This window comes from Nicotiana sylvestris, chromosome 10 (assembly GCF_000393655.2).
Source record: "Nicotiana sylvestris chromosome 10, ASM39365v2, whole genome shotgun sequence".
NCBI lineage: Eukaryota > Viridiplantae > Streptophyta > Magnoliopsida > Solanales > Solanaceae > Nicotiana > Nicotiana sylvestris.
The window spans coordinates 92,691,400-92,717,880 of record NC_091066.1 but is presented as its reverse complement, the minus strand read 5'-3'; the positions used below and the strand labels follow the sequence as shown (position 1 = coordinate 92,717,880).

The 26,481-nt window shown below is 39.1% G+C and overlaps 2 protein-coding genes across 4 annotated transcripts; one reads left to right on the top strand and one right to left on the bottom strand.

Annotated features, from left to right (window-relative positions):
• Positions 1-512: 512 nt before the first annotated feature.
• LOC104245026 (putative pentatricopeptide repeat-containing protein At1g74580) lies at positions 513-13,417 on the top strand. Its single transcript, XM_009800574.2, has 3 exons — positions 513-2,868; positions 3,809-4,159; positions 13,039-13,417. The coding sequence occupies exons 1-2, from the start codon at positions 592-594 to the stop codon at positions 3,824-3,826; spliced, it is 2,295 nt and encodes a 764-aa protein (XP_009798876.1). The 5' UTR covers positions 513-591; the 3' UTR covers positions 3,827-4,159; positions 13,039-13,417.
• Positions 13,418-14,948: 1,531 nt separating this feature from the next.
• On the bottom strand, positions 14,949-20,278 carry LOC104245028 (pentatricopeptide repeat-containing protein At1g74600, chloroplastic). Of its 3 annotated transcripts, none has more exons than XM_009800581.2 (3): positions 16,710-20,278; positions 16,440-16,555; positions 14,949-15,663 (listed from the first exon to the last, which is right to left on the bottom strand). In XM_009800581.2, the coding sequence occupies exon 1, from the start codon at positions 20,004-20,006 to the stop codon at positions 17,352-17,354; it is 2,655 nt and encodes an 884-aa protein (XP_009798883.1). In that variant the 5' UTR covers positions 20,007-20,278; the 3' UTR covers positions 14,949-15,663; positions 16,440-16,555; positions 16,710-17,351. The 3 variants fall into 3 exon arrangements, with proteins under 3 accessions (XP_009798883.1, XP_009798882.1, XP_009798881.1); XM_009800580.2 differs by having other exon boundaries at positions 16,440-16,492; XM_009800579.2 differs by having other exon boundaries at positions 16,440-20,278.
• Positions 20,279-26,481: the final 6,203 nt, after the last annotated feature.

Below are 26,481 nucleotides of genomic sequence, written 5' to 3'. Positions count from 1 at the left end.
GAGGGCGGCTCAACGGAACTGCTGGCTTAAAACTAAAATATATTAAAAGACCCTGAATTTTTTTCATAATATCCATATAATATTGAGGCAAAAAAATGGTGAGAGAACAATATATAATATGTGGGTTAGGTGTAAATCATATGGTATTGAACTCCCTATAAAATAATATAGCATTAAATGAAAATGGTAAAAGGATTGAGCCCATTATCGATCGTGTTTTGAACCTTACGATAATTGTCTCTAGGATTTCTTAGTTTAAAAAAACGAGATACAAAAGAACTTGATTATTAATATGAGGGTCTATCAAATGTGACAAAAAGGAATAGCTAATTTAGAGAATTCGATTTTAAATTAGAAAGTAAAATAGTTAAAAATATGAAAAAAGAAAGAAAAAAAGAAAAATAAAATTGATGAGAAGATAAATATATTATTTAATTTAGTGAGAGAGAAGCTTTATCCTGATTCAATCCTAATCTACCAAATTCAAATAAATATTAGAATTTAAAATATTTTATCAATAACTATTTGGGTGCCTTACCCTAGAGCCGCCCTGGATTGATTTCCTTGGATTGATTTACAGATATTATACGAATGAGTGCTGCTGTGCTTCCTAAACATGTGGCTGCTGTATTAAAATGTCAAAAGAACCCATTAAGGGCACTAGAAATATTCAATTCAGTGAAAAAGGAAGATGGGTTTAACCATAATTTGTCTACCTATAAATGTATGGTCGAAAAGCTTGGTTGTTATGGGGAGTTCAATGAAATGGAAGGCGTCATCGAAAAAGCGAGGCAGAAGATTGATAATAAGATGTTAGAAGGGGTGTACATTACTGCTATTAGAAGTTATGGGAAGAAAGGGAAAGTTCAAGAGGCGGTTGACGTGTTTGAGAAGATGGAGTTTTTCAATTGTCAGCCGTCTGTTCATTCGTATAACACGATCATGAATGTATTGGTTGAACATGGGTTTTTTAAACAATCTCATAAGGTTTATATGAGAATGCTGGAAAAGGGGATTTCTCCTGATGTATATACCTTTACTATTAGAATAAAGTCGTTTTGTAGGACGAACCGGCCTCATGTTGCTTTGAGGCTTTTGAATAACATGCCCGATCAAGGATGCAAATTTAATGCAGTTGCTTACTGTACAGTAGTTGGTGGATTTTATGAAGTGAATTGTCGAGTTGAGGCTTGCGAATTGTTCGATGAAATGCTTAGGCTCGGAATAACTCCTGATGTTACTACGTTTAATAAGCTTATATGTATGCTTTGTAAGAAGGGGGATGTCCAAGAAAGTGAAAGGCTTCTTAATAAGATTATGAAAAGAGGAGTGTTTCCAAATCTTTTTACATGTAATGTCTTGATGCAAGGTCTTTCTGAGAGAGGCCAACTAAATGAAGCTGCTAGGATGTTAGAGACTTTGAACAAAGAAGGTTTAAATGCTGATGTAGTCACTTATAACACTCTTATATGTGGTTTATGCAAGCACTCAAAGGTTGCTGAAGCTGAGTCTTATTTGCATAAAATGGTGAACAGTGGGTTTGAGCCTGATGCATTCACCTATAACACAATCATTGGTGCATATTGCAAATTGGGTATGATACAGAAAGCAGACAGAATTCTTAATAATGCAGTTTTTAAAGGTTTTGTTCCTGATGAGTTTACTTTCTGCTCCCTTATTTATGGATTATGTCAGGATGGTGACTTTAACAGAGCCAAGAGTTTATTTAATGAAGCCGCAGGTAAAGGTATGAAGTGTAATGTAATCCTATATAATACCTTAATTAAGGGAATGTGTCAGCAGGGACTTATATTAGAAGCGTTGAAGTTGATGACTGAAATGCCTGAGAATGGTTGCAGGCCTGATACATGGACTTATAATCTGATCATAAAGGGTTTGTGCAAGATGGGCTGTGTATCTGATGCTAGTAATATCCTGAATGTTGCCGTGGCCAAAGGGACCCTTCCTGATATTTTTACCTTCAATACCTTGATTGATGGTTATTGCAAACAGTCGAAATTGGCTGATGCAATCGAGATTCTAAATACCATGTGGGATCATGACGTTGTTCCAGATGTGATAACGTATAACACAATGTTGGATGGACTTTGCAAGCTTAAAACTTCTTATGATGTGATGGAAACCTTCAAAGTCATGGTGGAAAAGGGGTGTGTCCCAAACATAATCACATATAATATTCTCATTGAGAGCCTTTGTAAATCAAGAAAGTTTATGAAAGCTTTAGACTTACTTGAGGATATTCAAAGCAAGGGTCTTATTCCTGATACAGTGACTTTTGGCACTTTGATAAATGGGTTTTGTGAGAATGAGGATTTGGAAGGAGCCTATGAGCTATTCAGAAGAATGAAAACACAATATAATTGCTCTCATACTACTGCAACGTACAATATTTTGATTAGTGCATTTGCTAAAAAGCTGAAAATGGACATAGCAGAGAAGCTATTTCTTGAGATGAGTGAATGTGGCTGTTCTCCTGACAATTACACCTACCGTTGTATGATAGATGGTTTCTGCAAGGCAGACAACAGCGAATTGGGGTACAAGTTTTTGCTTGACAACATGACGAAAGAGTTTCTTCCATCAAAAGAAACAGTAGGGCGAGTGATCAATTGCCTATGCGTGAAGAACAGGTTGCTCGAAGCAGTTGGTATCATTCATCTCATGGTGCAGAAGGGTGTTGTACCTGATGTGGTCCACACAATTTTTGAAGCAGATAAAAAGGATGTGGCAGCTCCCAAGATCGTTGTGGAAGACTTGCTGAAGAAGAATCACATAACCTATTATGCCTATGAGCTTTTATACGACGGGATAAGAGACAAAAAGGTTTTGAAGAAATTATCCGTGCAGGTTCGTCCTATTCAAGTAATTACTTTTCTCATTTACTGGAGTACACATAACAATGACCCACTCAAAAGTCTTTTGCCTGGATACAACAACTCTAATAATTGTATTTATAATGTATAAATATTTAAGCCAAGATGGTAAAAGTTAAGTGATTCAACTAGCTATCCAGTCAAATGGTTATTCTTGTTGAAAGTTGAATATATGAAAAATAAAAGGGGACTTGTTTCGGAGATAATCTGGCAGGTGAAATGATTGTGTGTGTTTGACCGGTTTCAGCTGCAAATTGTTTTTATAACATTACTTGAATAAACTTTGCTCTGAGACAGTTTTATAAATTCTTTTTCTGGAAAGTCACTACAAAAAGTTAAGCTATCTAAACACATTTTAGTGTAATTAATTCTTCCAGAAAACCTTCAGAAACCTCTCCGGATTATTTTCAAAACACCACCTAGCATATTCCGCATGCAACAATGGATTGGAAGATGGAGGATAAAATGAAAGAAACTTACTTTTCTCTTATATTTGGCTTGAGGGAGGAGAAATGGAAATGCATGAGACAGAATACCACATGAACATGCATTTTGCAAATCGGGGACATTTTACTTTTTCTCCAGATGCAAAGTAAGAATGCTCAAAATGAAGAAATATAAGAACACAGGTTATGTTCAGCCCTTTCCCCAGAGAATCAAGAAGCAATTGCACTCACCAGCCTGCTGATAGATCACCTAAAAGAAAAAAATGCACGAACAAATGAAACTCTAATCAACTGGATTAAGATTACGTTTTATTCAGAAGATCAATTAAAGCTGAATGAACTATAAATTTGACATGTAAACGAACTTCTTGGATTGAGACTACTTGCAATGACAAGAGAGCTTGCCCACAACTCAGAAGTCTAGAGCTAGTTGTTCTAAGTATTTTTGCTTCTTTCTTCTGTACACAGAAAATATTCTACCACTAGTCACTTGAGCATTGATGGCAATCAAACTAAGGTAATATTGAGTCACGATTTGTGAGAAGTAGCAAAACATGATTGAAGCTATGCTGTTTCAAATCCATCTTACAAGAGCGATATAGCTGTAGTCTCATGAAGAAGACAGTGGTGCAAAAACATGATGGCGAAAGCCTGTGACAGTAGCTGAAAACAGCGGACCTTTGAAGAGAGAGTGGGTTTAGCCTCAATGCTTCTTGGCTAACTCAATCATGTTGATTCAATGCTTAATTATCCAATGATGTTTCCCAAGTCTCTCCATGGGACATCTCCTGGTTACACCTCTCAGCACTCTTAGATCAGGTAATTTTACAGCATTGTTCTTTCTTCTTCAGCATCCAAAATAATAATAAACTCAGCTAAAAGAAACCGTATATTTGCAAGTGTAAGCTGATAGAAAGGAGAATCCAAGCCCGGCTTCTTATGTAGATTTGTTGGAAATTTGACGAAAGTTTCAAACAAATAAATAAATTTGTGGTCTATAGTTAGATACTGTAAAAAGAAGACCGAAAATTTTGAAACAATATCAAGTTCTTTTCTATAATTACATGTTGTAGAGAATCTCATGATGAGTTTCAGACCATTTTCAGGATTTACTTCCCGAAATGTTATGGATGTCCCTCCCCCCACCCCGGGGCTTGTAATGAAAATATCATACATATATGGAGGAAGTGATCAGAGTAAAAGACATTTCTCGTCTGACTACAAAAAAAAAACTGATGACAATTGTTTGTTTTATCTGATGTGGCTCATGATTTTCCCCTGTTGATGTAAGGACTTTGACAAAGGTCTTAGCAAGGAGTACATCGATGCTTCTATAGATATTGTACCACTAAGGACCTAAGCCCAGTTGTGCATCAAAAAGGTTGAAAAAACTGCTTGATCCCTATACCGATTGTTAGATAGTTATGTATATAATATGAATTAGTCCTAGTCCCACATAGAATAGGAATATGATATGTATTGTATAAATAAGGTTCATTGTATTGTAATTAAACAAAATATCAATAATAGATTTTTCTCCTGTGTGTTCTCACATGGTACCAGAGCAACCGTGAGAAGTTTATCGCTGTGCATAAATTCCAGCGACTCTAGGAAGAGAAATCTCAATCGGAAGCCCTTTATCCGGCAAAAACAGGTTTGTCCGCAAGAACAATAGTATCCATCAGTGTTGTGCAAAAACCAACACTACTAGGAAGTAGATTAGGGCTCGGCGGCCAAACTTTTAAAAAATCTCCGACAGAAAAGGATTCACACGCTCACGCGCGGCAGAAGAATTTCTCTAGCGAAGTTCCGACGTCCATGCGCCGGGGCTTGAGGTTGTTTCCGGCCAGATTTTGGCAAAACTTCTTCAGGAGAGCCTGTTCTCCTCGCAATTTCGAGCCTACCCATCCAATTTAAATCAAATTCCGACCACTTTTATATTTTTTTGACGTGAACAGTGATTATTCCGGCGCAAACATTATAATGGCATTCATATTATAATGGCATTCATATTAGAATCCAATTTAGATGGTTTCTTTACCAAATTATATTGAGTTCCTTCAGTACAAAGCATGTAAACAAACATCTTTAGGGATAGCTTCCGCTGTACAAACAGATAGTAGCGTGACTTGTGTCTCCCAATCTTCAGCCTTTGAGTCTTGGGTCATTGATTCAGGTGTATCTGATCATATTTCTAGTAACAAATTGCTTTTCACTACTCTTTCATGTTCTCAATCTTTCCCAACAGTCAAAATGGCCAAAAACCACCATGGCAACTGGAATAGGTCATGCAAGTCCACTTCTTTCCTTACCTTTAGATTAAGTTCTTTATGTTCCCGGTAGTCCTTTTAATCTCATAGCCGGTAGTCGCTTAGCTAAATCACTTAAATGCTCTGGTTTATTTGTTGATGACCTTGTTTTTATGCGGGAACGCACTACAGGGCGGATCATTGGTACCGGGCGTGAATCAAATGGACTTTATTACCTTATCCTTGCAAAATCACATGGTCTCACATCTTGTCTTCCTTCAATAACTTGTCATGTTAATGATTCACCAGATTTATTACATAAATGGTTGGGACATTCAAGTTTCTAAAAACTTCAGAAAATGGTACCTGATTTATCTCACTTGTCCACTCTAGAGTGTGAGTCATGTCAGCTCGGTAAGCATACTCACTCCTATTTCCCTTGGCGTCTTGATAATCGAGCAGAACTACCTTTTACTTTAGTCTATTCAGATGTTTGGGGTCCTAGTCGGGTCAGTTCTACCTTGGGATTCCGCTACTTTGTCAGTTTTATTGATGATTATTCCACGTGCAGTTGGATATTTTTGATGAAAAATCGATCTGAGTTGTTTTCTATTTTCTAGACCTTCTACATTGAAATCCAAAATCAGTTTGGGGTTTCTATCCACACATTTCGTAGTGATAATGCCCTAAAGTATTTATCTTCCCCATTTCCCTATACATCTTATTGAAAATGCTTGTACCCTACTCATACAATCTCATGTCCCCTTGCATTTTTAGGGATGCAGTTCTTAATCTTGCTATCTTATTAATCGTATGCCATCTTCAGCTATCCAGAATCAAGTTCCATTCTTTATCCTATTTTCCCACTTACCTTTGTTCTCTCTTCCACCCCGTGTCTTTGGGAGCACGTGTTTTGTTCATGATCTTATTCCAGGAAAAGATAAGTTTGCTCCTCGTGTTCTTAAGTGCGTATTTTTGGGTTACTCGAGAATGCAAAAGGGATATCGATGCTATTCTCCTGACCTCCACCGGTATCTTATGTATGCTGATGTTGCATTTTTTGAAACCCAATCATACTTTACAAGTCCAGGTAATGACTTAGATATTTCTGAGGTGCTACCAGTTCCATTTTTTGGAGATTCAGTTACTATCTCTCATTCATCTTCCTCTATAACTCCAGCTTCACGAGCTACAGCTCCAGTTGCAGCTCCACCACCTAGTCCAGTTCAACCTTCTACAACTCCACCACTCTTAACTTATTATCGTCGTTCACGCCCAGCATATGGCTAGCTGATTCACGTCTTGCACCTGACCCTGCTAATACTGCACTTGTCTCCTCTTAGTCAACCGATTGCACTACGGAAAGGTATACGATCTCACTTAATACTAATCCCCATTATGTCGGTTTAAGTTACCATCGTCTGTCATCACCCTATTGTGCATTTGTATTATTTTTGTCCTCTATTTCCGTCCCTAAGTCTACAAGTGAAGCACTGTCTCATCCAAGGTGGCGACAAGCTATGATTGGCAAGATGTCTACTTTACATACGAGTGGTACTTGGGAGCTTGTTCCACTTCTTTCGAGTAAATCGACTGTTAGCTGTCGTTGGGTGTATGTAGTTAAAGTTGGTCCAGATGGCTAGGTTGATCGACTTAAGGCTCGTCTTGTTGCCAAAGGGTATACTCAGATTTTTGGGCTCGATTACAGTGATACTTTCTCTCCCATGGCTAATATAGCATTAGTCCGCCTTTTTCTATCCATGGATGTTGTTCACCATTGGCCGCTCTATCAGTTGGACATTAAGAATGTTTTTCTTCACGGTGACCTTGAGGATAAGGTTTATATGGAGCAACCACCTGTTTTTGTTGCTCATGGGAAGTCTAGTGGCCTTATATGTCGGTTGCGCCGGTCCCTCTATGGTCTAAATCAGTCTTTTCGAGCCTGGTTTGGTAAGTTCAGCACAATTATTCAAGAGTTTGTCATGACTCGTAGTGAAGCTAATCACTTTGTGTTTTATCGGCATTTTGCTTCAAATTATCTGATGGTTTATGTTGATGATATTGTTATTACTGGCAATGATTAGGATGATATTACTAAGTTGAAGCAACATCTCTTTTAGCACTTTCAGACTAAGGATCTGGGCAGATTAAAGTATTTTCTAGATATTGAGGTCGCTCAGTCTAGCTCAGTTATTGTAATCTCACAACGGAAGTATGCCTTAGACATTCTTGAGGAGACAAGAATGATTGGCTGTAGACTTGTTGACACTCCTATGGATCCAAATTCTAAACTTCTACCAGGACAGGGGGACTCTCTTAGCAATCCTGCAAGATATATGCGGCTGGTTGGTAAATTAAATTACCTCACAGTGACTAGACATGACATTTCCTTTCTTGTGAGTGTGGTAAGTCAGTTCCTGCATTCTTCGATATATAAAATCAGCTCCAGGCAAGGGATTATTATTTGGCCATGAGCAATTTGTTGGGTACTCAGATGCTGGGATTATTATTTGAAGATCGAGGCCATGAGCAATTTGTTGGGTACTCAGATGCTGACCGGGCAAGATCATATTTTGATAGACGTTCTATGCCTGAATATGTATTTTAGTAGGAGGTAATTTGGTGTCTTAAAAGAGTAAGAAACAGAATGTGGTTGCTCGTTCTAGTGCAGAAGCAGAATATCGAGCAATGGCTGTGGCAACATGTGAGCTAGTTTGGATAAAAATATTTGTTTAATGAGTTGAAATTTGGTGAGGTCAGCAAGTTGGAACTTGTATGTGATAATCAAGCTGCCATTCATATTGCATCAAATCCGGTGTTCCATGAGAGAACTAAACACATTGAGATTGACCGTCACTTCGTCAGAGAAAAGATACTCTCAGGAGATATTGCTACAAAGTTTGTGAAGTCGAATGATCAACTTGCAGATATTTTCACCAAGTCCCTTACTAGTCCTCGTATTAGTTATATATGTAACAAGTTCGATACATACGATTTGTATGCATCGGCTTGAGGGGAGTGTTAGATAGTTATGTACATAAATATGAATTAGTCCTAGTCCCACATAGAATAGGAGTATGATGTGTATTGTATAAATAGGGTTCATTGTATTATAATTAAACGGAATATCAATAATAGATTTTTCTCCCGTGCGTTCTCACACTGTTACCAATTTTCATTTTACTATAACAAATTTTCTTGGCCATCCCACGTGTTGTGCTGTTGGTATGTTTTTACCCGGACAGAGAGAACTTTTCTCTTTTAGGTACTAGTTATGTAAGCAATGGGAATCTCGTTGTTGTCGTCCTCTATAGTGGTTTCGTAGAAATGCATGTTTGATCATTTTACAAGCTTGAGAAACAAGTGTTTCAGTAGATGAGTTTTCATGTTTGTGCTGGAAAATACGCATGCAAAATAAATATAGACTCCTTATGTTAGAGCTAAGGGTGGAAACCAGATGGGCCATGGCGTGGCAAAGAAAAAATGGGGCAGAGAGGTGAGTTCTTAGGTGGCACAGGGTGGGTAGGTCAAAATTCAGTTTTTTTTCATAAAATAAAAAACGCGGTAAAGATTAACAGAGTTTAGGTAATTAAAGATTAACGCGGTATCCATTTTTGTGAATAACGAGCATCTCTAAGTGGAGAAGTTTAGAGCTTGCGTTCACAGAGATTTTTCAAATCATAACCGGTACAATATCAAGAAATTTCCAAGAACACCTAAATTTTCCGAAGCCATCGTTTTACCATGACATAGTAATTTCACCACTCTCTTTAATTATGAAGTTCAACTGATGTTATATAGTATTTGTGTATGAAAAATATGATTGGAACTTGGTATTAAAGTAAACAAAAAATAGATTTTCTTGACGTTAAAGAGTTGAAGGAAGAAGAAGATGAATAGTAACTTGGGGTATTAAATTGAGTTAATTAATGACTCTAAATAATTCTATTGAGTTAACATATGCTTTGTAATGACATTTTGGACCTAAATTATGGGAGTAATTGAGAAGAAGGGTATTGGATGCCTTGATACCGATTGTGAGTCCAAAAATGGGTTATGATAATTTGTTTGAACTTGAATGGATGAAGTTCAATTGTAAATATTGTAGATTGATAATTGTTGAATGTATTGGACGTATCGAGACCATTATTGGGAGCGAAATAAAGGTAAGTTAAGATGTACCTTCCTTTAAGGAGTTTTGCAAAAAATACATGAAAGTGAGTCTATGAAATTGTCTAAACTGTTTGTATAGTTTTGTAAAGAACGAGCTATGCATTCCATGTTTGAAATGAATGGGCTATCGTGTGCTTAGATATCCATATTGTTATGTTGGTTATACTATTGCCTCAATCTAAACGATAGCACCATGATGACACTGTCGCTCTTACTTTCATGTCACTACCATCAGAATCCCTATTCATTACCATATCTTTTTCATGAGTCCTGACTTTGACAGCGTTTGATTATATCGTTACTCTGTCTTCCTTCAAACAAACCATTGGTATTTTAACAGGTGTTTTTAACTTATCCGGGGCATTCTTTCTTTCCTTTAATTTCATTCCCAATATGAGAGTGACAATTACCTTATGCACTACACTTCAAGTAGCTAGTGCCATCGCTTGAGTGTCGAATCTTGCGCCCTTCAATCATGCCGTTTGTCACCCATTTGTGAGAGAGACAAAAATAGGAGTTTGATTCTCATTTTACGCTTTAATGCATGATCAAGAATGAAAAAAGCGAAAACGTTTCTAAATGTTATGTTGCATCCCAATTATAAGTGTGGAAGCGCAACATACCAATAAGAGTGAACTCTACTAGACACTGTCACACCCTAGGACATATCCAACCTAGCACTCTGATACCATGTTTTTCACATCCCAAAAAGACAAACGCAGCCGACACCCAATGCCATCAAGTCACACCGAGTGAACCACATAAACCTGTCGACCCCTTCTTGATTATTTCAAAGTTTTAATTACAACTTAAACATTTAGAAACCATTTTAAATCATTTAGTTTCAAAGTCTCCTTTTTAGCTCAAAACATAATTAGGCATGTGGCCAAAGTACATGAGTGCGGAATGAATTATGAGAAATAAAAATATAAAGCCCATCTACATGATTAGACCGACGCACAGTGTCATTGGGACCTCTATAGACATACAAAGTTAATATAATCTCTAGATGCACCCACTGATAAAAGAAGCAGGGTCACCAAAGTATAGTAGAAAATAAAGGAGACGCCTAGTTTCGTGCTGTCAACTTCAGATGCTACAATATATCTGAAACGTCAAGTAAGTTGTCCCACAAATGAGACTGAGTATAATTTCTATGAAATCATACCCTTGAGTATCATTAACTCCTCCCGAAAAGATTCTTGAGCACTGGCTTTGGAACTCCGGGATACAGGATAAAATAGTATATCATGACCTTTTTTTTTGAGAAAGGTAAAAATATAACGTGACATTTTGACAATGCAATTAATAAAGCTTTAAACAATGAAATGCATTTTATGTGATAAAATGCAATAATTTAAGTCAAAGCATTATTTTAGCAATTTCTTATTTAGGTTAGGGAGTTCTGGATAAGGATAAGGGGGTCTATTAGGCAGAAGTAAAACATTCACTCAACAATTGTTCCTCGCAAAAGGAATATAACCAATTGAGATCATCATCATCATTGTGCCATGTGTAATATCATGACGGACGAATGTTCACTCAACAATTGTTCCTCGGAAAAATAATAAAACATTCACTCAACAATTGTTCCTCGCAAAAGGAATATAACCAATTGAGATCATCATCATCATCACTGTGCCATGTGTAATATCATGACGGACGATTGTCAAGTCGTTATAAACTCATCATGGTGCTATCATTTATTTCAAGGAAATAGTATAACCAACATATCAATCTAGATATTTAAGCATATGTAGCCCATTTCATTTCAAACATCGAATGTATAGCTCGCTCGATCATACAAAACTATACAAACATTTTAGACTTTATCATAGACTCACTTTCATGCACTTTTAGCATAACTCCTTAAAGTAAGATATGTCTTAGCTTACCTCTATTTCGCTCCCAATAACGGACTTGATACATTCAACATGTCCAATATGTTCAACAATTATCAATCTACAACACTTACAATTGAATTTCATCAATTTAAGTTCAATCAATTCATCATAACCTATTTCCGGATTCACAATTTGCATCAAGCCATCCAATACTTTTCTTCCCGATTGCTCTCATAATTTAGGTCCAAAATGCCATTACAAAGCATACATCAGCTCAATGAAATTATTAGAGTCATTAATTAACTCAATTATTAACCACAAATACTATTCATCTTCTTCTTTTTTGAACTCTTTAATATCATGAAAAGTCATTTTTGGATTTACTTTAATAGTAAATTTCAATCACATTCTACCCAAATACACTTAATAATATCATTTGGACTTTATAATTGAAGAGAGAATGGTGAAATTACCTTGTTGTAGTGAAATTCTAGCTTCAGAAGATTTAAGTGTTCTTGAAAACTTCTTGAGATTATTACCACTTTTGATTTGAATAATCTCAAGCAAGCTCTAAGCTTCTCCATTTAGAGCTGCTCGTTATTTGCAAAAATGGAGATGGGCGTTTCCTCTTCGCTACCTTCGGGTAGAAATCAAGAAATGGGAAAATGCCCCATTTTTTGCTTCTCTCTCCGCAAGTTACTGCATAAGATGATTATATAATCTTTGAGCCTTACTTAGTGTAAAGCTTTTAAGTGGGTAGCCAACTTTGATTACTTTATATTTATCATATCAAAGTATCTCTTATTATACAAACGTATGCTACCAAAAGGATTATTCTTATTTAAAGCACACGTTCTCCCCACAATGACTAATCAAGATTTAATTTTTTGATTTTTCCTTTTCCATTTTTCCCCCAACTCTTGGCTAGACCTTGCTACTTCCAATCCCTTCCAACTAGTTCCATAGGCATGCTTATGTATCCCAATGACATCACCACCCTCGTGTATGCCCAGATACACCTCAGGATCACTTTAAATGCATCTTTTAGGTTTTAAATAACCCAAAATAAGGTCCAAAATTTATGGGGCTTTGTAAGCTGGCCATCGGGGATTTATCAGATATCTACGGAAAAAAAGAAAATAACTCAGTTTTGGAAAGCCATTATTAGAAGCGATGATGCTGCCTAGTCCTACCATTCTCTACCGCTTCCTCAAAGCCATGCTTGACGAAAAAAGTACTCTCCCTGGTTTATTATTGTTCTTTAACAACGCCAAGTTCTGTTTTTCCTTTGTTTTCTCTGAATTTGTTTTATGCCTTTTTTAACTTTAATCAAGCTTTGTTTGAACCCAAGTTTAATGGTATATTTACGATTCTCTGTTTCCCTTGTTTTTTACTGCTGAGGTTAGAATCTGATTTTGTCTTTGATGGGCAGCATGTGTGAGAGTTGGTGAGAGAATATCGCCATGACTGAAATGCATGGGGCGTGGATGGTAGAAGTTGATCTGAATATCAAGAGTGGAATCTTAGATGCAGTGAAATCTTTTACCCCTTAACTGATGTTGTGAACTGATAACTCTCTCTGAGGCAAGGCGTAGATCTCCTTTATGGGACATGCAGAGCATAATGACTTGGGTCATTGCTTAATAGAGCCTAAAGCCATCTTTTCTGGAGCTATCAAACAGAATTTTGACAGTTGAAAATGGTTAGATCTAATCAGCTAGTATTTGGTATATCGTAAATGTTGTCTTCTTGTGGAACTGTTCTTCTATTGTTTCTTGATAAGTGAACATAAAAAGTGTTTGTGTGCAATATAGCCATAGTCCCCTGTTCAGTAGTGTAGGGAACTGATAGAATCCATCATATCGTCCCATCACGACTCGCACACAATACTAATATTACACCAAAAAGGTGTGAACATGCAGACTTCAAGCTATTAGGGGCTTTCTAATTGCTCCAAAACATCTATAGTACGTTTATTATAAATGACTAAAAAAGTACAAAGTGGGACGTAGTTCCAGCTCTGTAAGATAGTCTCCAAGTCATTGGCATCACATAATGAACATACACAGATCCCATTAAGCTGTAGATTAATCACCTAGTTTCTCTATCCTTCACAAAATAGTTTCACTTCATTAGTATTTTGGTCTTCGGTTTGTGAACTTGGTCAACTATTGCTTGTTTAACAATTATCACATTGTGATATTAAAGATTTGGCTTTTGTGAGACTAGAGCAGTTTAATTTGCATTTGATTTTGGTGAAGATTGGCCATAGCTGCAAGATTGTACTTTAAAATTTATCATTTGTTATGCCTTTCTGTGTATAGAGTACTTGAGAGAAAAAGGAGTTTGAGTAACTTTTGTCCTTGGCTACTATTTAGTTCGTAGACTTTACTTTCCTGTAGCTGCTCAAGGATTTAGCATGTGTAGTGTGATATGACCAGTAGGAGAGCAGTGTTTAGTAGCCTAATAAATTCAAAATTTGAAGAATTTTCAGTGTAGTTCTTTAGTAGGTACTGGAACGTTGTGCTGTTTGGCCACTGTAGTGGCGCAGTTACTGATTCCTTTGCATTGTAGTTGGGGTAGAAGCAGCAAAACGGTATTCGTTTCTCACTATAGTTGCATACTGAGTGGCGGTGCATGATGTACTTGGAGCTCTTTCTTGTCCAAGGAAAGAGTTGTAGAGAAATATGTACATCTGTTGGCTTAATAGATTATGTATTTATAATGGTGGCATTCGGACACCCACTTCATTGGCCACTAAGGTCAAATACTTGAGTACGTGCTTCTTAATAGATACAGTAGTACGAAAATTATTATGTAAGGCTGCGAATCCACAAATCTCTGATGCAAAGTCTCGTTGGCAGTTTGATATTAATTCTGCTCAGGTGCTTGAATGCTCTGCCAAAAAAAGAAAAAGTTAATACACTAAATCTGAAGAAAAAGAAGTTTAGGCTGAGGGGATGGGACGGCTTACAAGAACAAAAGGAAAACATAGCACAGGGTGAGGGAAAAGTATAGTGGGGTAGTCTTAACCTGTCTTTTCCCGTTTTGTTTGCTACCTCTATTTAGAGCTGTAACATCAAGCTCAAATATTAGCTAGCCTAAGTGAGAAATTGTATGAAAGTTAGATGTGAAACCAATTCTAGACCATATACCAATTGTTATCATGTCTTGGTATCATCTGAGATGACAGTAATTTGGATATAACGGGTTTATATACAAGTTATTTTGGAAATGGTTGTAAAAATTTGTGAGATAATAGTCGTTGACTAAGATAAAAGAATCAAAATATAATACAGATATTCTCGAATCTGGAGAAATATTATAATGATGCCAGCTTATATAGGCAGTTAACCATCCCTCCATAAACAGAAAATGCTTTGCCAATTCCAAGTGTTTCATCTATTTCTTTCCTATTGCTAAATAGGAAATGAGGAATATTATCAGACAATCTGCAGTCAAGGTGATACAGGCCCTTCTTCTTGAGCATCCGAAGTAATAATGTGAAGGTTCAGGCAAATGAAACTTCAATTCACAAATCTAAAGGGGTATCCACGCCAGGTTGCTTGTGTAGACAATAGTTAACCCCATTGCTCGAAGACATAAGTAGAAAACCCAAATAAAGAAAAGTAGATAAAAAAATTTCTCTGGAAATACGTACAGCAACACAGTGCATGGGATGACAGGAGTATCTATACTAAAGTGAAACTGGGAATCGACACAGACGTATTTGGTTGATTGTTGATGGAACTGCAAAAAGCAGGCATCCACGTTTCTGAGAAACACCTGCACTTTCCACAGCCCATTAGCTGAGTGTCGAGGTAGTAATTTAGTTACTATGCGTACATAAGAGTTACTGGACTGAGACGGGCTTTAATGGAGTGACATGGACTGTGAGGCGTCCCATAGCAGACCCCAACTTGCTTGTAATTGAGGTGTAGTTGTTGTTGTTGTGTGTACACAAGAACGACTACCACAATCTTTATAGAGGCATTCCCTAATGTTCTTCTTGTAAGTTCTGTCAGTACTGTCCTCAAGAGAAACTAATGAGCGACATCTGAAAAAAAAAACAAGTCACATTAATTGAGGTGACCCTAAAAGTTGGTATACACCATTCATTAACTGAAACTTGTTACCTTCAATACTTAACTAAAAGTGAAGCCATAAAATTCATTATACTATCTAATTATAGATCATAAGAATTTTGACATTGTTCAGAACTAAAATCTAAATCTCCTTATGTTCATTCACTTTGCAACGAGAAAGAAGTGATTGAGAAGTTGTCTTTCCATGTATGTGCTGGAGCACCAATGCAAAATGAAACAGACGTTTTATTTGATATAATCAATATATACTTGCAAGCTTCTGAGCTGGCACACGGGTAACTTAATTATTTGTGTTTTCTTTTGGGTCCTCCCTGATAATTGGTAAACCGAACTTTGATTCCTCCACCTAAAAGAAGGAGAAAAGACAAAAGGAAAAAAAGAAGGATACTCCGTGGAGAGGACGTAAAGGCATACTTTCAGTGGTTTCTTCAATGATCAATCTGTGATCTAAGTAAAAGAGGCAAGAAAGGCAGGTTTATTACAGTCCACTGAATGTTTTGGACCTTCCGGTTAGTGCTAGGAATGGTGTGAGAAATGGCAAGGTTGGGAAATAAGAAGGTAGATTCCAGATAAGATAAGGAAATTGAAGATTGATCTTGCATTTAAATGCCCATTGCTCCTCAAATCCATCCCCGTTAGGGAAAAATAAGCTCCAATATTTGTTCAGAATGAAAAATGAAGTAACCATGATAAAACTGAAAAGAAGTAGAGAGGCAAGCAATGAAACCTGGAGTTGAGTAAAGTAAATTGTCCAGTCCAGGATCGCTTCAGTTCCGTGATCTGGAGCATAAATTTCTCCTGAAGTTAATACATCTCTTGGTATGGCATAAATCACAGGGGAAGCTATGCAACCAAGAAAATTAAAGGAACAGAGCATGAAACATACACTACTATCTTAAACTAAATAGAAAGGAAACTGAAAGATACATCATAATGTGAAAGAGAAAATAACATTCTTTGCACGAGGGAAGGGGGTGGGTGGAGGCACTTGTCTCACCATTTGTATGGAGACTCTTCTTCGGCTTTGACTTTAGGGGTGAGCAGCTAGATGATGAAAGGAGAGAACGGGGCTGTTTAGAGACCATCTGGAACACCAAAGTCTATCAGTGTATCAGCACTAGGACAAGCTCATAGCTAGGACTATGCCAGAGACAGGGCAATTACTCTTTGCAGCAACCTTCCACTCTTGCACACCAATGAGATAGCCATTGGGTTGAACTGGAGTTTGCATGATTGAAACAGGAATACATAAGGGAAAGTGGAGGGTTGGGTGGGAGTCGGTTACAGTACTCCACATATCCAATGGTAAGTGTGGTCAAACATTTTCCTCTTCTTCAACTCCTAATCTACAGCATATGATGCAAGGAAACCTTTCTAGGAGAGGCAAACCAAAGGTTCGGCAACCTATGACCAAATTTTTGGTAAATTATCCAACTGGATGGTAGAGTCACCGTGTAGAAGAGGTCCAAAGATTGGTAGATATGATGCTATATCTCTAAAGATATTCACAGTACAAGTCTTCATCCATTTTGTTTCTGTGTCGGTAGCTCCCCCAGATACTTTGAAAGTTCTCCACCTTGACAAAAATATGCTAACCAGTAAAGAGCGACATGCAAAGACTTATTGTACTGAATGTATTTCACAAAGAACTCCATCCGGGCTCCTTCGCTATCCCAGTTCCTTGCATTGAACCCCTTATTTTCAAGACTTCTTCCCATTGGCCCACACTGGCCCAGATATTTGACAATGAGATATATGCACCAACTTCACTTGGCTCCAGCTCTATAATCTTATTTGCTGCCAGTTTTCCTAGCTCAACGTCGCCATGCACTTTACAAGCAGCAAGTAGTGTTCCCCAGACCAAAGCATCAGGTTTCATTGGCATCTCACTTATGAACCTCTCAGCCTCAGTTAATCTACCAGAGCGACCGAGAAGATCCACCATACAGGCATAATGACGGTAACCAGGCTCAATTCCGTAGTCTTTCATCATTGAAGTTAGAAAGAAATACCCTTCTTCAACCAAACCAGCATGGCTACAAGCAGAAAGAACACCAACAAAAGTCACTGAATCAGGCTTGATTCCTGAATTCCTCATTAACTCATAAACATGCAAAGCATCATCCCCTTTTCCGTTTTGAGCATAGCTTACAATCATAGCAGTCCAGCTCACCAAATCAGGTGCCAAGATTTCTTCAAATGCTTTGCAGCAATCATCAACACTTCCACCTTTTGAGTACATCATAACCAGTGAACCTCCTGTCGATGCTTCTGATTGTGATCCCATTTTTATACAATATGCATGCACTTGGATGCCAATGCCAGATCTGTTAGAAAGAGCAAGAACCCCAAGAATAGAAGAAATTGTAAAGGAACAAATATCTAAATCAGCCATCAGCATTTGCTTGAATAGCTGAAGCGCATCTTCCACATAACCCCTTTGAGCATACCCGGTGACCATGGAAGTACAAGAAAACTTATCTTTAAGGGGTAACATATCAAAGAACCTTCTCGCCGAAACTAGATCACTACACTTTGTATACATATTCACAATGGCACCATTGGCAATGCCGAGCTCACCAACACCGTGCCGAAAAATGAAGCCATGAATTTCTTTGCCAGTTTTCACGGTCTGAAGAGAACTACATGCGTTTAGGATAGCAGTTAATGTCATTTCATCAGGAGTGACGTCCTCCACGGACATCTCTCTGAACAATTCAACAGCTCTATCTGAAAAACCGTGTTCTACAAGACCAGCAATCATTGAGGCCCATGAGACATTATCCTTATCCTCAATCAGCTCAAATATGATATATGATTCCCCTATACTACCACATTTCGAGTACATTGTGAAAAGAGAGCTGCTCACATTAACATTAGAGATTAACCCCGATTTAAGAGTGTAGCTATGTATCTGTCTACCCAAGTCTAGACAGTCTACAACTCCCAAGACACTAGAACAACAGAACTTATCAGGTTTCAGGTCCTCCTGAAATATTCTTTGAAATAGATGAATTACCTTATCAGAATCACTATTCTGGGCAAGAACAGAAATCATGTTAGACCATAAACCTAGGTGCTGCAGATTTTCAGCCTCTGCAAAAACTGCCTCAGATAGGGAAACTTCCCCTATCTTCGAGTACATATTGATCAAAGAATTTTGCACAACTGGATCCTGATAAAGCCCAGTTTTATAGATCCAAGAATGGATTTGGATTGCTTCCTTTGCCATAGCAGGATTAGCACATGCAGTAAGCACACTAGTGACGGTGTAGCTGTTTATCTCGACCTCTTTATTCCTCATTTCCGCAAAGATTCCAACTGCAGAAAGAGGATCACCATTCTGGACGAAACCATTTAGCATGGCAGTCCAAGAAACAACATTGCTGACTGGCATCTGCATGAATTCCTTAAATGCTTCCTCCATAACCCCACATTTTGCATAAAAATCAACAATAGCAGTCCCCACGAAAACATCTTTTTCCAGGCCGCATTTTATCACCGCTCCATGAACCGTTTTGCCAAACCGAAGTTCCAAGAGTGCAACACAAGCATTCAATACACTAGGAATTGTAAATTCGTTAGGCTTTAAAAGCCCACCCCACAATCGCTTATAAATATCCAAACCAACCCAATACTCCCTATTTTTTATTGCCCCTGCTATAATAGCATTCCAACAAACCACATTATCACACAAACAATCATAAAACACCCTTAAAGCATCACGAAACCTACAACTTTTTGAAAACAACTCAATCATCCCACATCTTACATATCCATCAGAGAAGAACCCATTTTTCATCACAAGCCCATAAACCTGCTCGCCCCACAATGTAGATGTTAAAGCACCACAAGCAGAGAGAACACTGCCATATGTAAACATATTCATCTCAAACCCCAACATGTGCATCCTACAAAATAACCTCCAAGCATCCTCGTACAATAACGCTTTATTAGAATTTGAAATCATAAGATTCCACGAAAATGTATTTGGGTTAGGCATTTCATCAAGCAGCTTCGCCACATTGTCCAATCTTAATTTACAGTAAGCATCAAGCAAAGAGTTTGCAGCATATACATTGGATTCAAGATTCTGGGTCTTTATGAGATGGGCATGCGCAATTTCGGGTTTTGAGTGAATAATATTTCTGGGGTTGGTGCGTGCATTGAGGAACTGAATAGGGTGCTGGTCTGAGAAATTAGATGTGCTATCAGCTAAGGCAATGGAAGAGATGAATTTGCGTCCAAAAGCTGAGAATTTCTGCTCTAGTTGGTGGCAGCTGACAGAGCTCATTAATGAAATTGGATCATGGGAAATATGCAGGGAGTGGAGGGGTGGCCTGTGAACTGTTAAACTGAATATTGAAAAGCGCGGTAATGAGATGTGAAGGAGAATTAAGGCATTGGTTCAAAATCCCATTGCTGATAGTATTAAATTTGGACTGTGGGTTTCAAACTTTCAATTTCGATTGTATTGTTACTTTTAAGTGCAAAATTGTATTTGTTAAATCTGTTGTTACTAATAATGAATAAGTCATTGTAACAATCAGTTTAATATGGTGTTATGAAACATTAGATTACGGTGGATGTCCATATCTCCTAAATGAATAACACCCATTACTATTATTCATTATCTCCGTAACTTCCACTACTCTAATATTTATGGTTGTAACTCCCATACCTCCATAATCTCTCCCATGATCTTCATCCATCATCTCAAATGCTTAATGACATATTTATAGAATTATTTTGGTATACTTCTATGCAGTACTATAAATAGAGGATGATAAGTCATTTTGTAACACACTTGAATACATGGAAAAAATAAGAGTCTCTCCTCAGTTTCTCTCTATATCTCTTATCTATTTTCTTGTTTTATATTGTTGCTTTGAGCTTAGTTTCTTAACAAGTTATCAACACGAAGCACTAATCAAGTTAGAGGATAACTTCTTTGATGATGGAATTATGAATGGCCGACAACCTTGATTCAATTTGGTTGAGCCTATGGAAATCTGGGCATCTCATATGCCACATCAATGCTATGTCTGCTTCTATTATACAGGGAGTATCATTTTTCAGTTGCCATGAATTCTACAATTAACTAACGTTAGTATTTAAGACTTGGTCTAATTTGTGTTACTTAACAATTTAATTTTATTTGTGCATATGTATATATATTGTGATGACCTTTTACTTGATTTACAAGTTAATTCTGTGTTTCGAGGCCTTAAAAACCTCCTTTTATCTCATCTCGATTTGCGTGCACACTCCGGATGTATATCTGGAACGCTTTTATGTGAAAATTTGATAAAATGCTAATTTTACCTTTAAAATTGAATTTAAGTTGACTTCGATCAACATTTTAGGTAAACGGACCCAAACCCATGATTTGACGGTCCCGGAGGGTCCGTAGGAAAATATGGGACTTGGGTGTATGCCCGAAATTGAATTCCGAGGTCCCAAGCCCGAGAAATGAATTTTTAAAGAAAATTGTTTAATTGAAATTATAAGAGTTTCTGAAAATTTAAAAATATTTGAATTTGATGGTATCAGGACCGTATTTTAGTTTCGGAGCCCGGTACAGGTCTTATATGGTATTTAAGTTGAGCCTGTAAAATTTGGAAAGAAACGGACTTCATATGACGTGAATCGGACCCTCGGTTGTGAAAATTTGAACTTAAGAGTTATTGAGATTTTTCTTTGATTTTGATGCTAAACTTGTAGTTCGAGGTATTATTTTGGCGATTTGATCTTACGAACAAGTCCGTATGATATTCTTAGGGTTGTGTGCATGTTTGGTTTGGATCCCCGAGGGCTCGGGTGAGTTTTGGGGTAGGCTTCGGGGTGGTTTTAACCTAGAAAAAGTTGCAGGCTTTGCTGTATCTGGTGTCTGATGCACCATGCTTCGCGATCGTGTAGTCACTCTCGCGATCGCGAAAAGGAAACTGGGAGTGGATTTGTTCTACGCGACCACGTAACCTGGATCGGGAATGCGGAGCACTAGGGGGCTGCTCTACGCGAACGCGACCTGTGTCATGCAAACGCGTATAGTAAATTGGAGGTGGGTTGGGATTCATCATTTCTTCTACGCGTATAGTTTAACTGCAGGTTATGTTGTTTGTTGTGTCCTAGACTCGTCACTACTTCGCCGAGGTTAGGCTCGACACTTACTCAGTACATGGGGTCGGTTGTACTGATACTACACTCTGCACTCTTTTGTGCAGATCCCAGTACTGGAGCATAGGGACCTTAGTTAGGGGTTGCTGCCTTCAGTCCATCAGAGACCCGAGGTAGTCCTGCAGGCGTCTGCAGGCCTTGACGTCCCCTTCCTATCTTGTTTCTCTGTTCTTTTCTATTTCAAAGAGAGATATGTATTTATTTTGTTCATACCCTATTTGTAGTATTCTTAGATAGTCCATGAGATTGTGACACCAGTTCTGGGTGGTTTATGTTTATGGATTCGAATTGGTATTAGCTTAATCGCTAAATTTTGTTCTTCCGCATTATTATTTCCGCTGTTTATAATATGTTAACTTGCAATTGTTAAGAGGTTAAAAACGAAAAGGGTAAATTAATTGGAATAATTGGCTTTCCTAGCTTTCACTAGTAGGCACCATCACGACTCCCGAGGGTAAAAAATCCGGATCGTAACAAGTTGGTATTAGAGCCCTAGGTTGCTTAGGTCTCATAATTCACGGACAAGCTTGGTAGAGTCTGAGGGATCGGTACGGAGACGTCTGTGCTTATCCCCCAGAGGCTACAGAGTTAGGAACAATTTCACTTCTATTCTTCTTTGTCGTGCGATTTGGTTTCTCAATGCTAATTGAACTTCTACTTTGTTCTTTCACAGATGGCGAGAACACGTGATTCTTCATCCGCTGATCAGTAGCCCGAGCCCCCAGTGGCAACTTCTATGAGGGGCAGAGGATAAGGCCGAGGCTGTGCTAGGGGCCGAGGCAGGGGCAGAGCTCAGCCTAGAGCAGCAGCTCTAGCGTCGGAGCCTCAGGTTGAGTTTGATGATGAGGTTCCGGCCCAAACAGTTCTAGTGGGCCCAGATCAGGTCCTAGAGGGGTTCATCGCTACCCGAGTACTCCAGGATGCTCTGGTCCGTCTAGTGGGCCTTATGGAGAGTGTTACCCAGGCAAGCTTACTTCCTGTAGCACCAGCCATCTCTCAGGCTGGGGGAGGAGCACAGACCCCTGCTACCCGTACTTCGGAGCAGATGGCTCCCCAGTTTCAAACTCTAGCAGCTCAGCTAGTTGGAGCAGTTCAGCTGGGTGTAGTAGCTCAGACCGGTGATGAAGCAGCTATGCCTGCCGATGCTTTGTGGAGTTTAGACAGGTTCACCAAGCTGTTCACTACTACTTATGGTGGTACACCTTCAGAGGATCCCCAAGATTACTTAGACAGCTGTCATGAGGTTCTTCGGAACATGAGGATAGTGGAGACTAATGGGGTCGACTTTGCTACTTTTCGCCTATCAGGTTCCACCAAGAAATGGTGGAGAGATTATTGTTTGGCCAGACCAGCTGGATCACCAGCTCTCACTTGGGACCAGTTCTTGTAGCTATTTCTCGAGAAGTTTCTTCCCGTCACTTAGAGAGAGGAGTACCGCAGGCAGTTCGAGCGTCTCCAGCAGGGTTCTATGACTGTCACCCAATATGAGATGAGGTTATTGATTTGGTTCGTCATGCTCTTCTGATACTCCCCACTGAGAGAGAGAGGGCGAGAAGGTTTATTGAGGGATTTGTTTAGCCTATTAGACTGCAGATGGCTAAGGAGACAGGTAGAGAGATTTCTTTCCTAGATGCGGCCAATGTGGACAGGCGGGTTGAGATGGATTTAGCTCAGGGGAGCGGTCAGGGATCTGATAAGAGGCCTTGTCATTCTAGCAGATTCAGTGGTACCTCGTCTGGAGGCAGTGATTCTTTTGGTAGAGGCCATCCTCCTAGGACATTTCAGTCAGCACTTCAGGCTTCTCACGATGCTCCAGATGGCCGTGGTTCTCATATGCAATATTCTGATCAGTTGCCCTACAATGCATCACTAGCTCCTATTAGTGCACCTCCACTCCAAAGTTTTTAGGGTGGTTATCCAAGCTGTTAGGGTCAGTTTCAGGGTCAACAGTCTTAGAAGCCGAAGTCTTACTATACTCACGGCGATACGAGGCACATTTCTAGGTGTTGCCCTTGAGCCTCAAGCAGTTCTCAACACCATGGTTCTCGTGCTATGGTTCCAGCACTAGGTGTTCCACCGCCCGCTCAGCCAGCTAGAGGTAGGGGTAGAGGTGTTAGAGGTGGAGGCCAGCCAGCAGGAGGCCGTCCTAGGGATGCAGTTCATAGTGGTGGGGCCCAACCCCGATGTTATGCTATTCTAGCCAGACCTGAGGCTGAGGCCTCCGATGCAGTTGTTACAGGTACGATTTTGGTGTGCATTAGAGATGTCTCAGTTCTATTTAATATAAGGTCCACATATTCTTATGTATCATCTTATTTTGCCCCTTATCTGGTTGTGCCTCGTGATTCTTTGAGTGCTCCTGTATATGTGTCTACACCGCTGGGTAATTCTATTGTGGTAGATCATGTTTATCGTGCTTGCGTGGTCGTTATTGGGGGTCTTAAGACCCATGTAGATCTCGTACTTCTCGATATGGTAGATTTCGATGTCATTCTGGGGATGGATTAGTTATCCCCTTATCATGCTATATTGGATTGTCATGCCAAGATCATGACCTTAGCACTATCGGGGTTGCCTCTTTGGAGTGGAGAGGGACTCCTGGTCATTCTACTAGTAGGGTTGTCTCATAAATGAAAACTCGGCGTATGGTTGATAAGAGATGTTTGGCTTATTTGGCGTATATTCGTGATTCTAGTGCTGAGGTTCCTTCTATGGATTCTGTGTCCGTTGTTCTTGAGTTTCTATAGGTATTTCCTTCAGACCTGCCGGGGATGCCACCCGACAGGGACGTTGACTTTTGCATTGATTTGGCTCCGGACACTCAGCCTATTGCTATTTCGCCATATCGTACGGCCCCACCAGAGTTGAAAGAATTAAAAGAACAGTTGCAGGACTTGCTAGATAAAGTCTTTATTAGACCGAGTGTCTTGCCTTGGGGTGCGCCTATGTTGTTTGTTAAGAAGAAGGATGGGTCGATGAGGATGTGCATAGATTATCGGCAGTTGAACAAAGTCACCATCAAGAACAAGTATCCATTGCCGAGGATTGATGATTTGTTTGATCAGCTTCAGGGTGCCAAGGTATTTTCGAAGATTGATTTGAGATTTGGCTACCATCAGTTGAGGATTAGGGCATCCGATGTCCCTAAGACAGCTTTTCGTACTCAGTACGGGCATTATGAGTTCTTAGTGATGTCATTCGGGTTGACAAATGCCCCCAGCAGCTTTCATGGATTTGATGAACCGAGTGTTCAAGCCTTATTTGGATTCCTTCGTGATTGTCTTCATTGATGATATTTTGATTTATTCCTGCAGCCGGGAGGAGCACGAGCAGCAACTTCGAGTCGTACTTCAGACTTTGAGGGATAGTCAGTTGTATGCTAAGTTTTCGAAGTGTGAGTTTTGGTTGAGTTTGGTTGCATTCTTGGGTCATGTTGTATCAGTAGAGGGTATTCAGGTGGATCCTAAGAAGATTGCGGTAGTCAAGGACTGGTCTAGACATACATCAGCTACAGAGATCCGGAGTTTCTTGGGTTTGGCGGGTTATTACCGTCGGTTTGTAGAGGGGTTTTCATCTATTGCATCCCCCATGACCACGCTGACCCAGAAGGGTGCCCAGTTCAGGTGGTCGGACGAGTGTGAGGCGAGCTTTCAGAAGCTCAAGACAGTTTTGACTACGTCGCCTGTGTTGGTTTTGCCCACAGGTTCAGGGCCATATACAGTATATTGTGATGCATCTCGTATTGGACTTGGTGCGGTATTGATATAGAATGACAAGGTTATTGCATATGCTTCGTGGCAGCTGAAGATTCACGAGAAGAATTATCCAGTTCATGATTTGGAGCTAACAACCATTGTTCACGCGTTGAAGATTTGGAGGCATTATTTATATGGCATGTAATATGAGGTGTTCATGGATCACAAGAGTTTGCAATACTTGTTCAAGCAGAAGGAGCTAAATTTGAGGCAGAGGAGGTGGTTGGAACTATTGAAAGACTATGATATCACCATCTTGTATCATCCGGGGAAGGCCAATATAGTGGCCGATGCTTTGAGTAGGAAGTCATCCAGTACAGGCAGCCTTGCATATATTCCGGTCGGTGAGAGGTTGCTTGATTTGGATGTTTAGACTTTAGCCAATCAGTTCGTGAGGTTGGATATTTCTGAGCCTAGCCGTGTTCTAGCTTGCACAGTCGCTCGTTCTTCATTATTCGAGCGTATCTGAGATCAACAGTATGATGATCCTCATTTACTTATCCTTAGAGACATAGTGCAGCATGGAGGTGCCAAGCAGGTTACAGTTGGAGATGATGGAGTTTTGAGGATACAGGGTCGTATTTGTGTGCCTAATGTGGATGGACTTCATGAGTTGATTCTAGAGGGGCCCCATAGTTCCCGGTACTCTATTCATCCGGGCGCTACTAATATGTATCAGTACTTGAGGTAGCATTATTGGTGGAGGAGAATGAAGAAGGATATTGTTGCGTATGTAGCTCGGTATTTGAATTATCAGCAGGTAAAGTATGAGCATCAAAGACCTGGTGGTTTGTTTTAGAAGTTTAAGATTCCTGAGTGAAAGTGGGAGCGGATCAC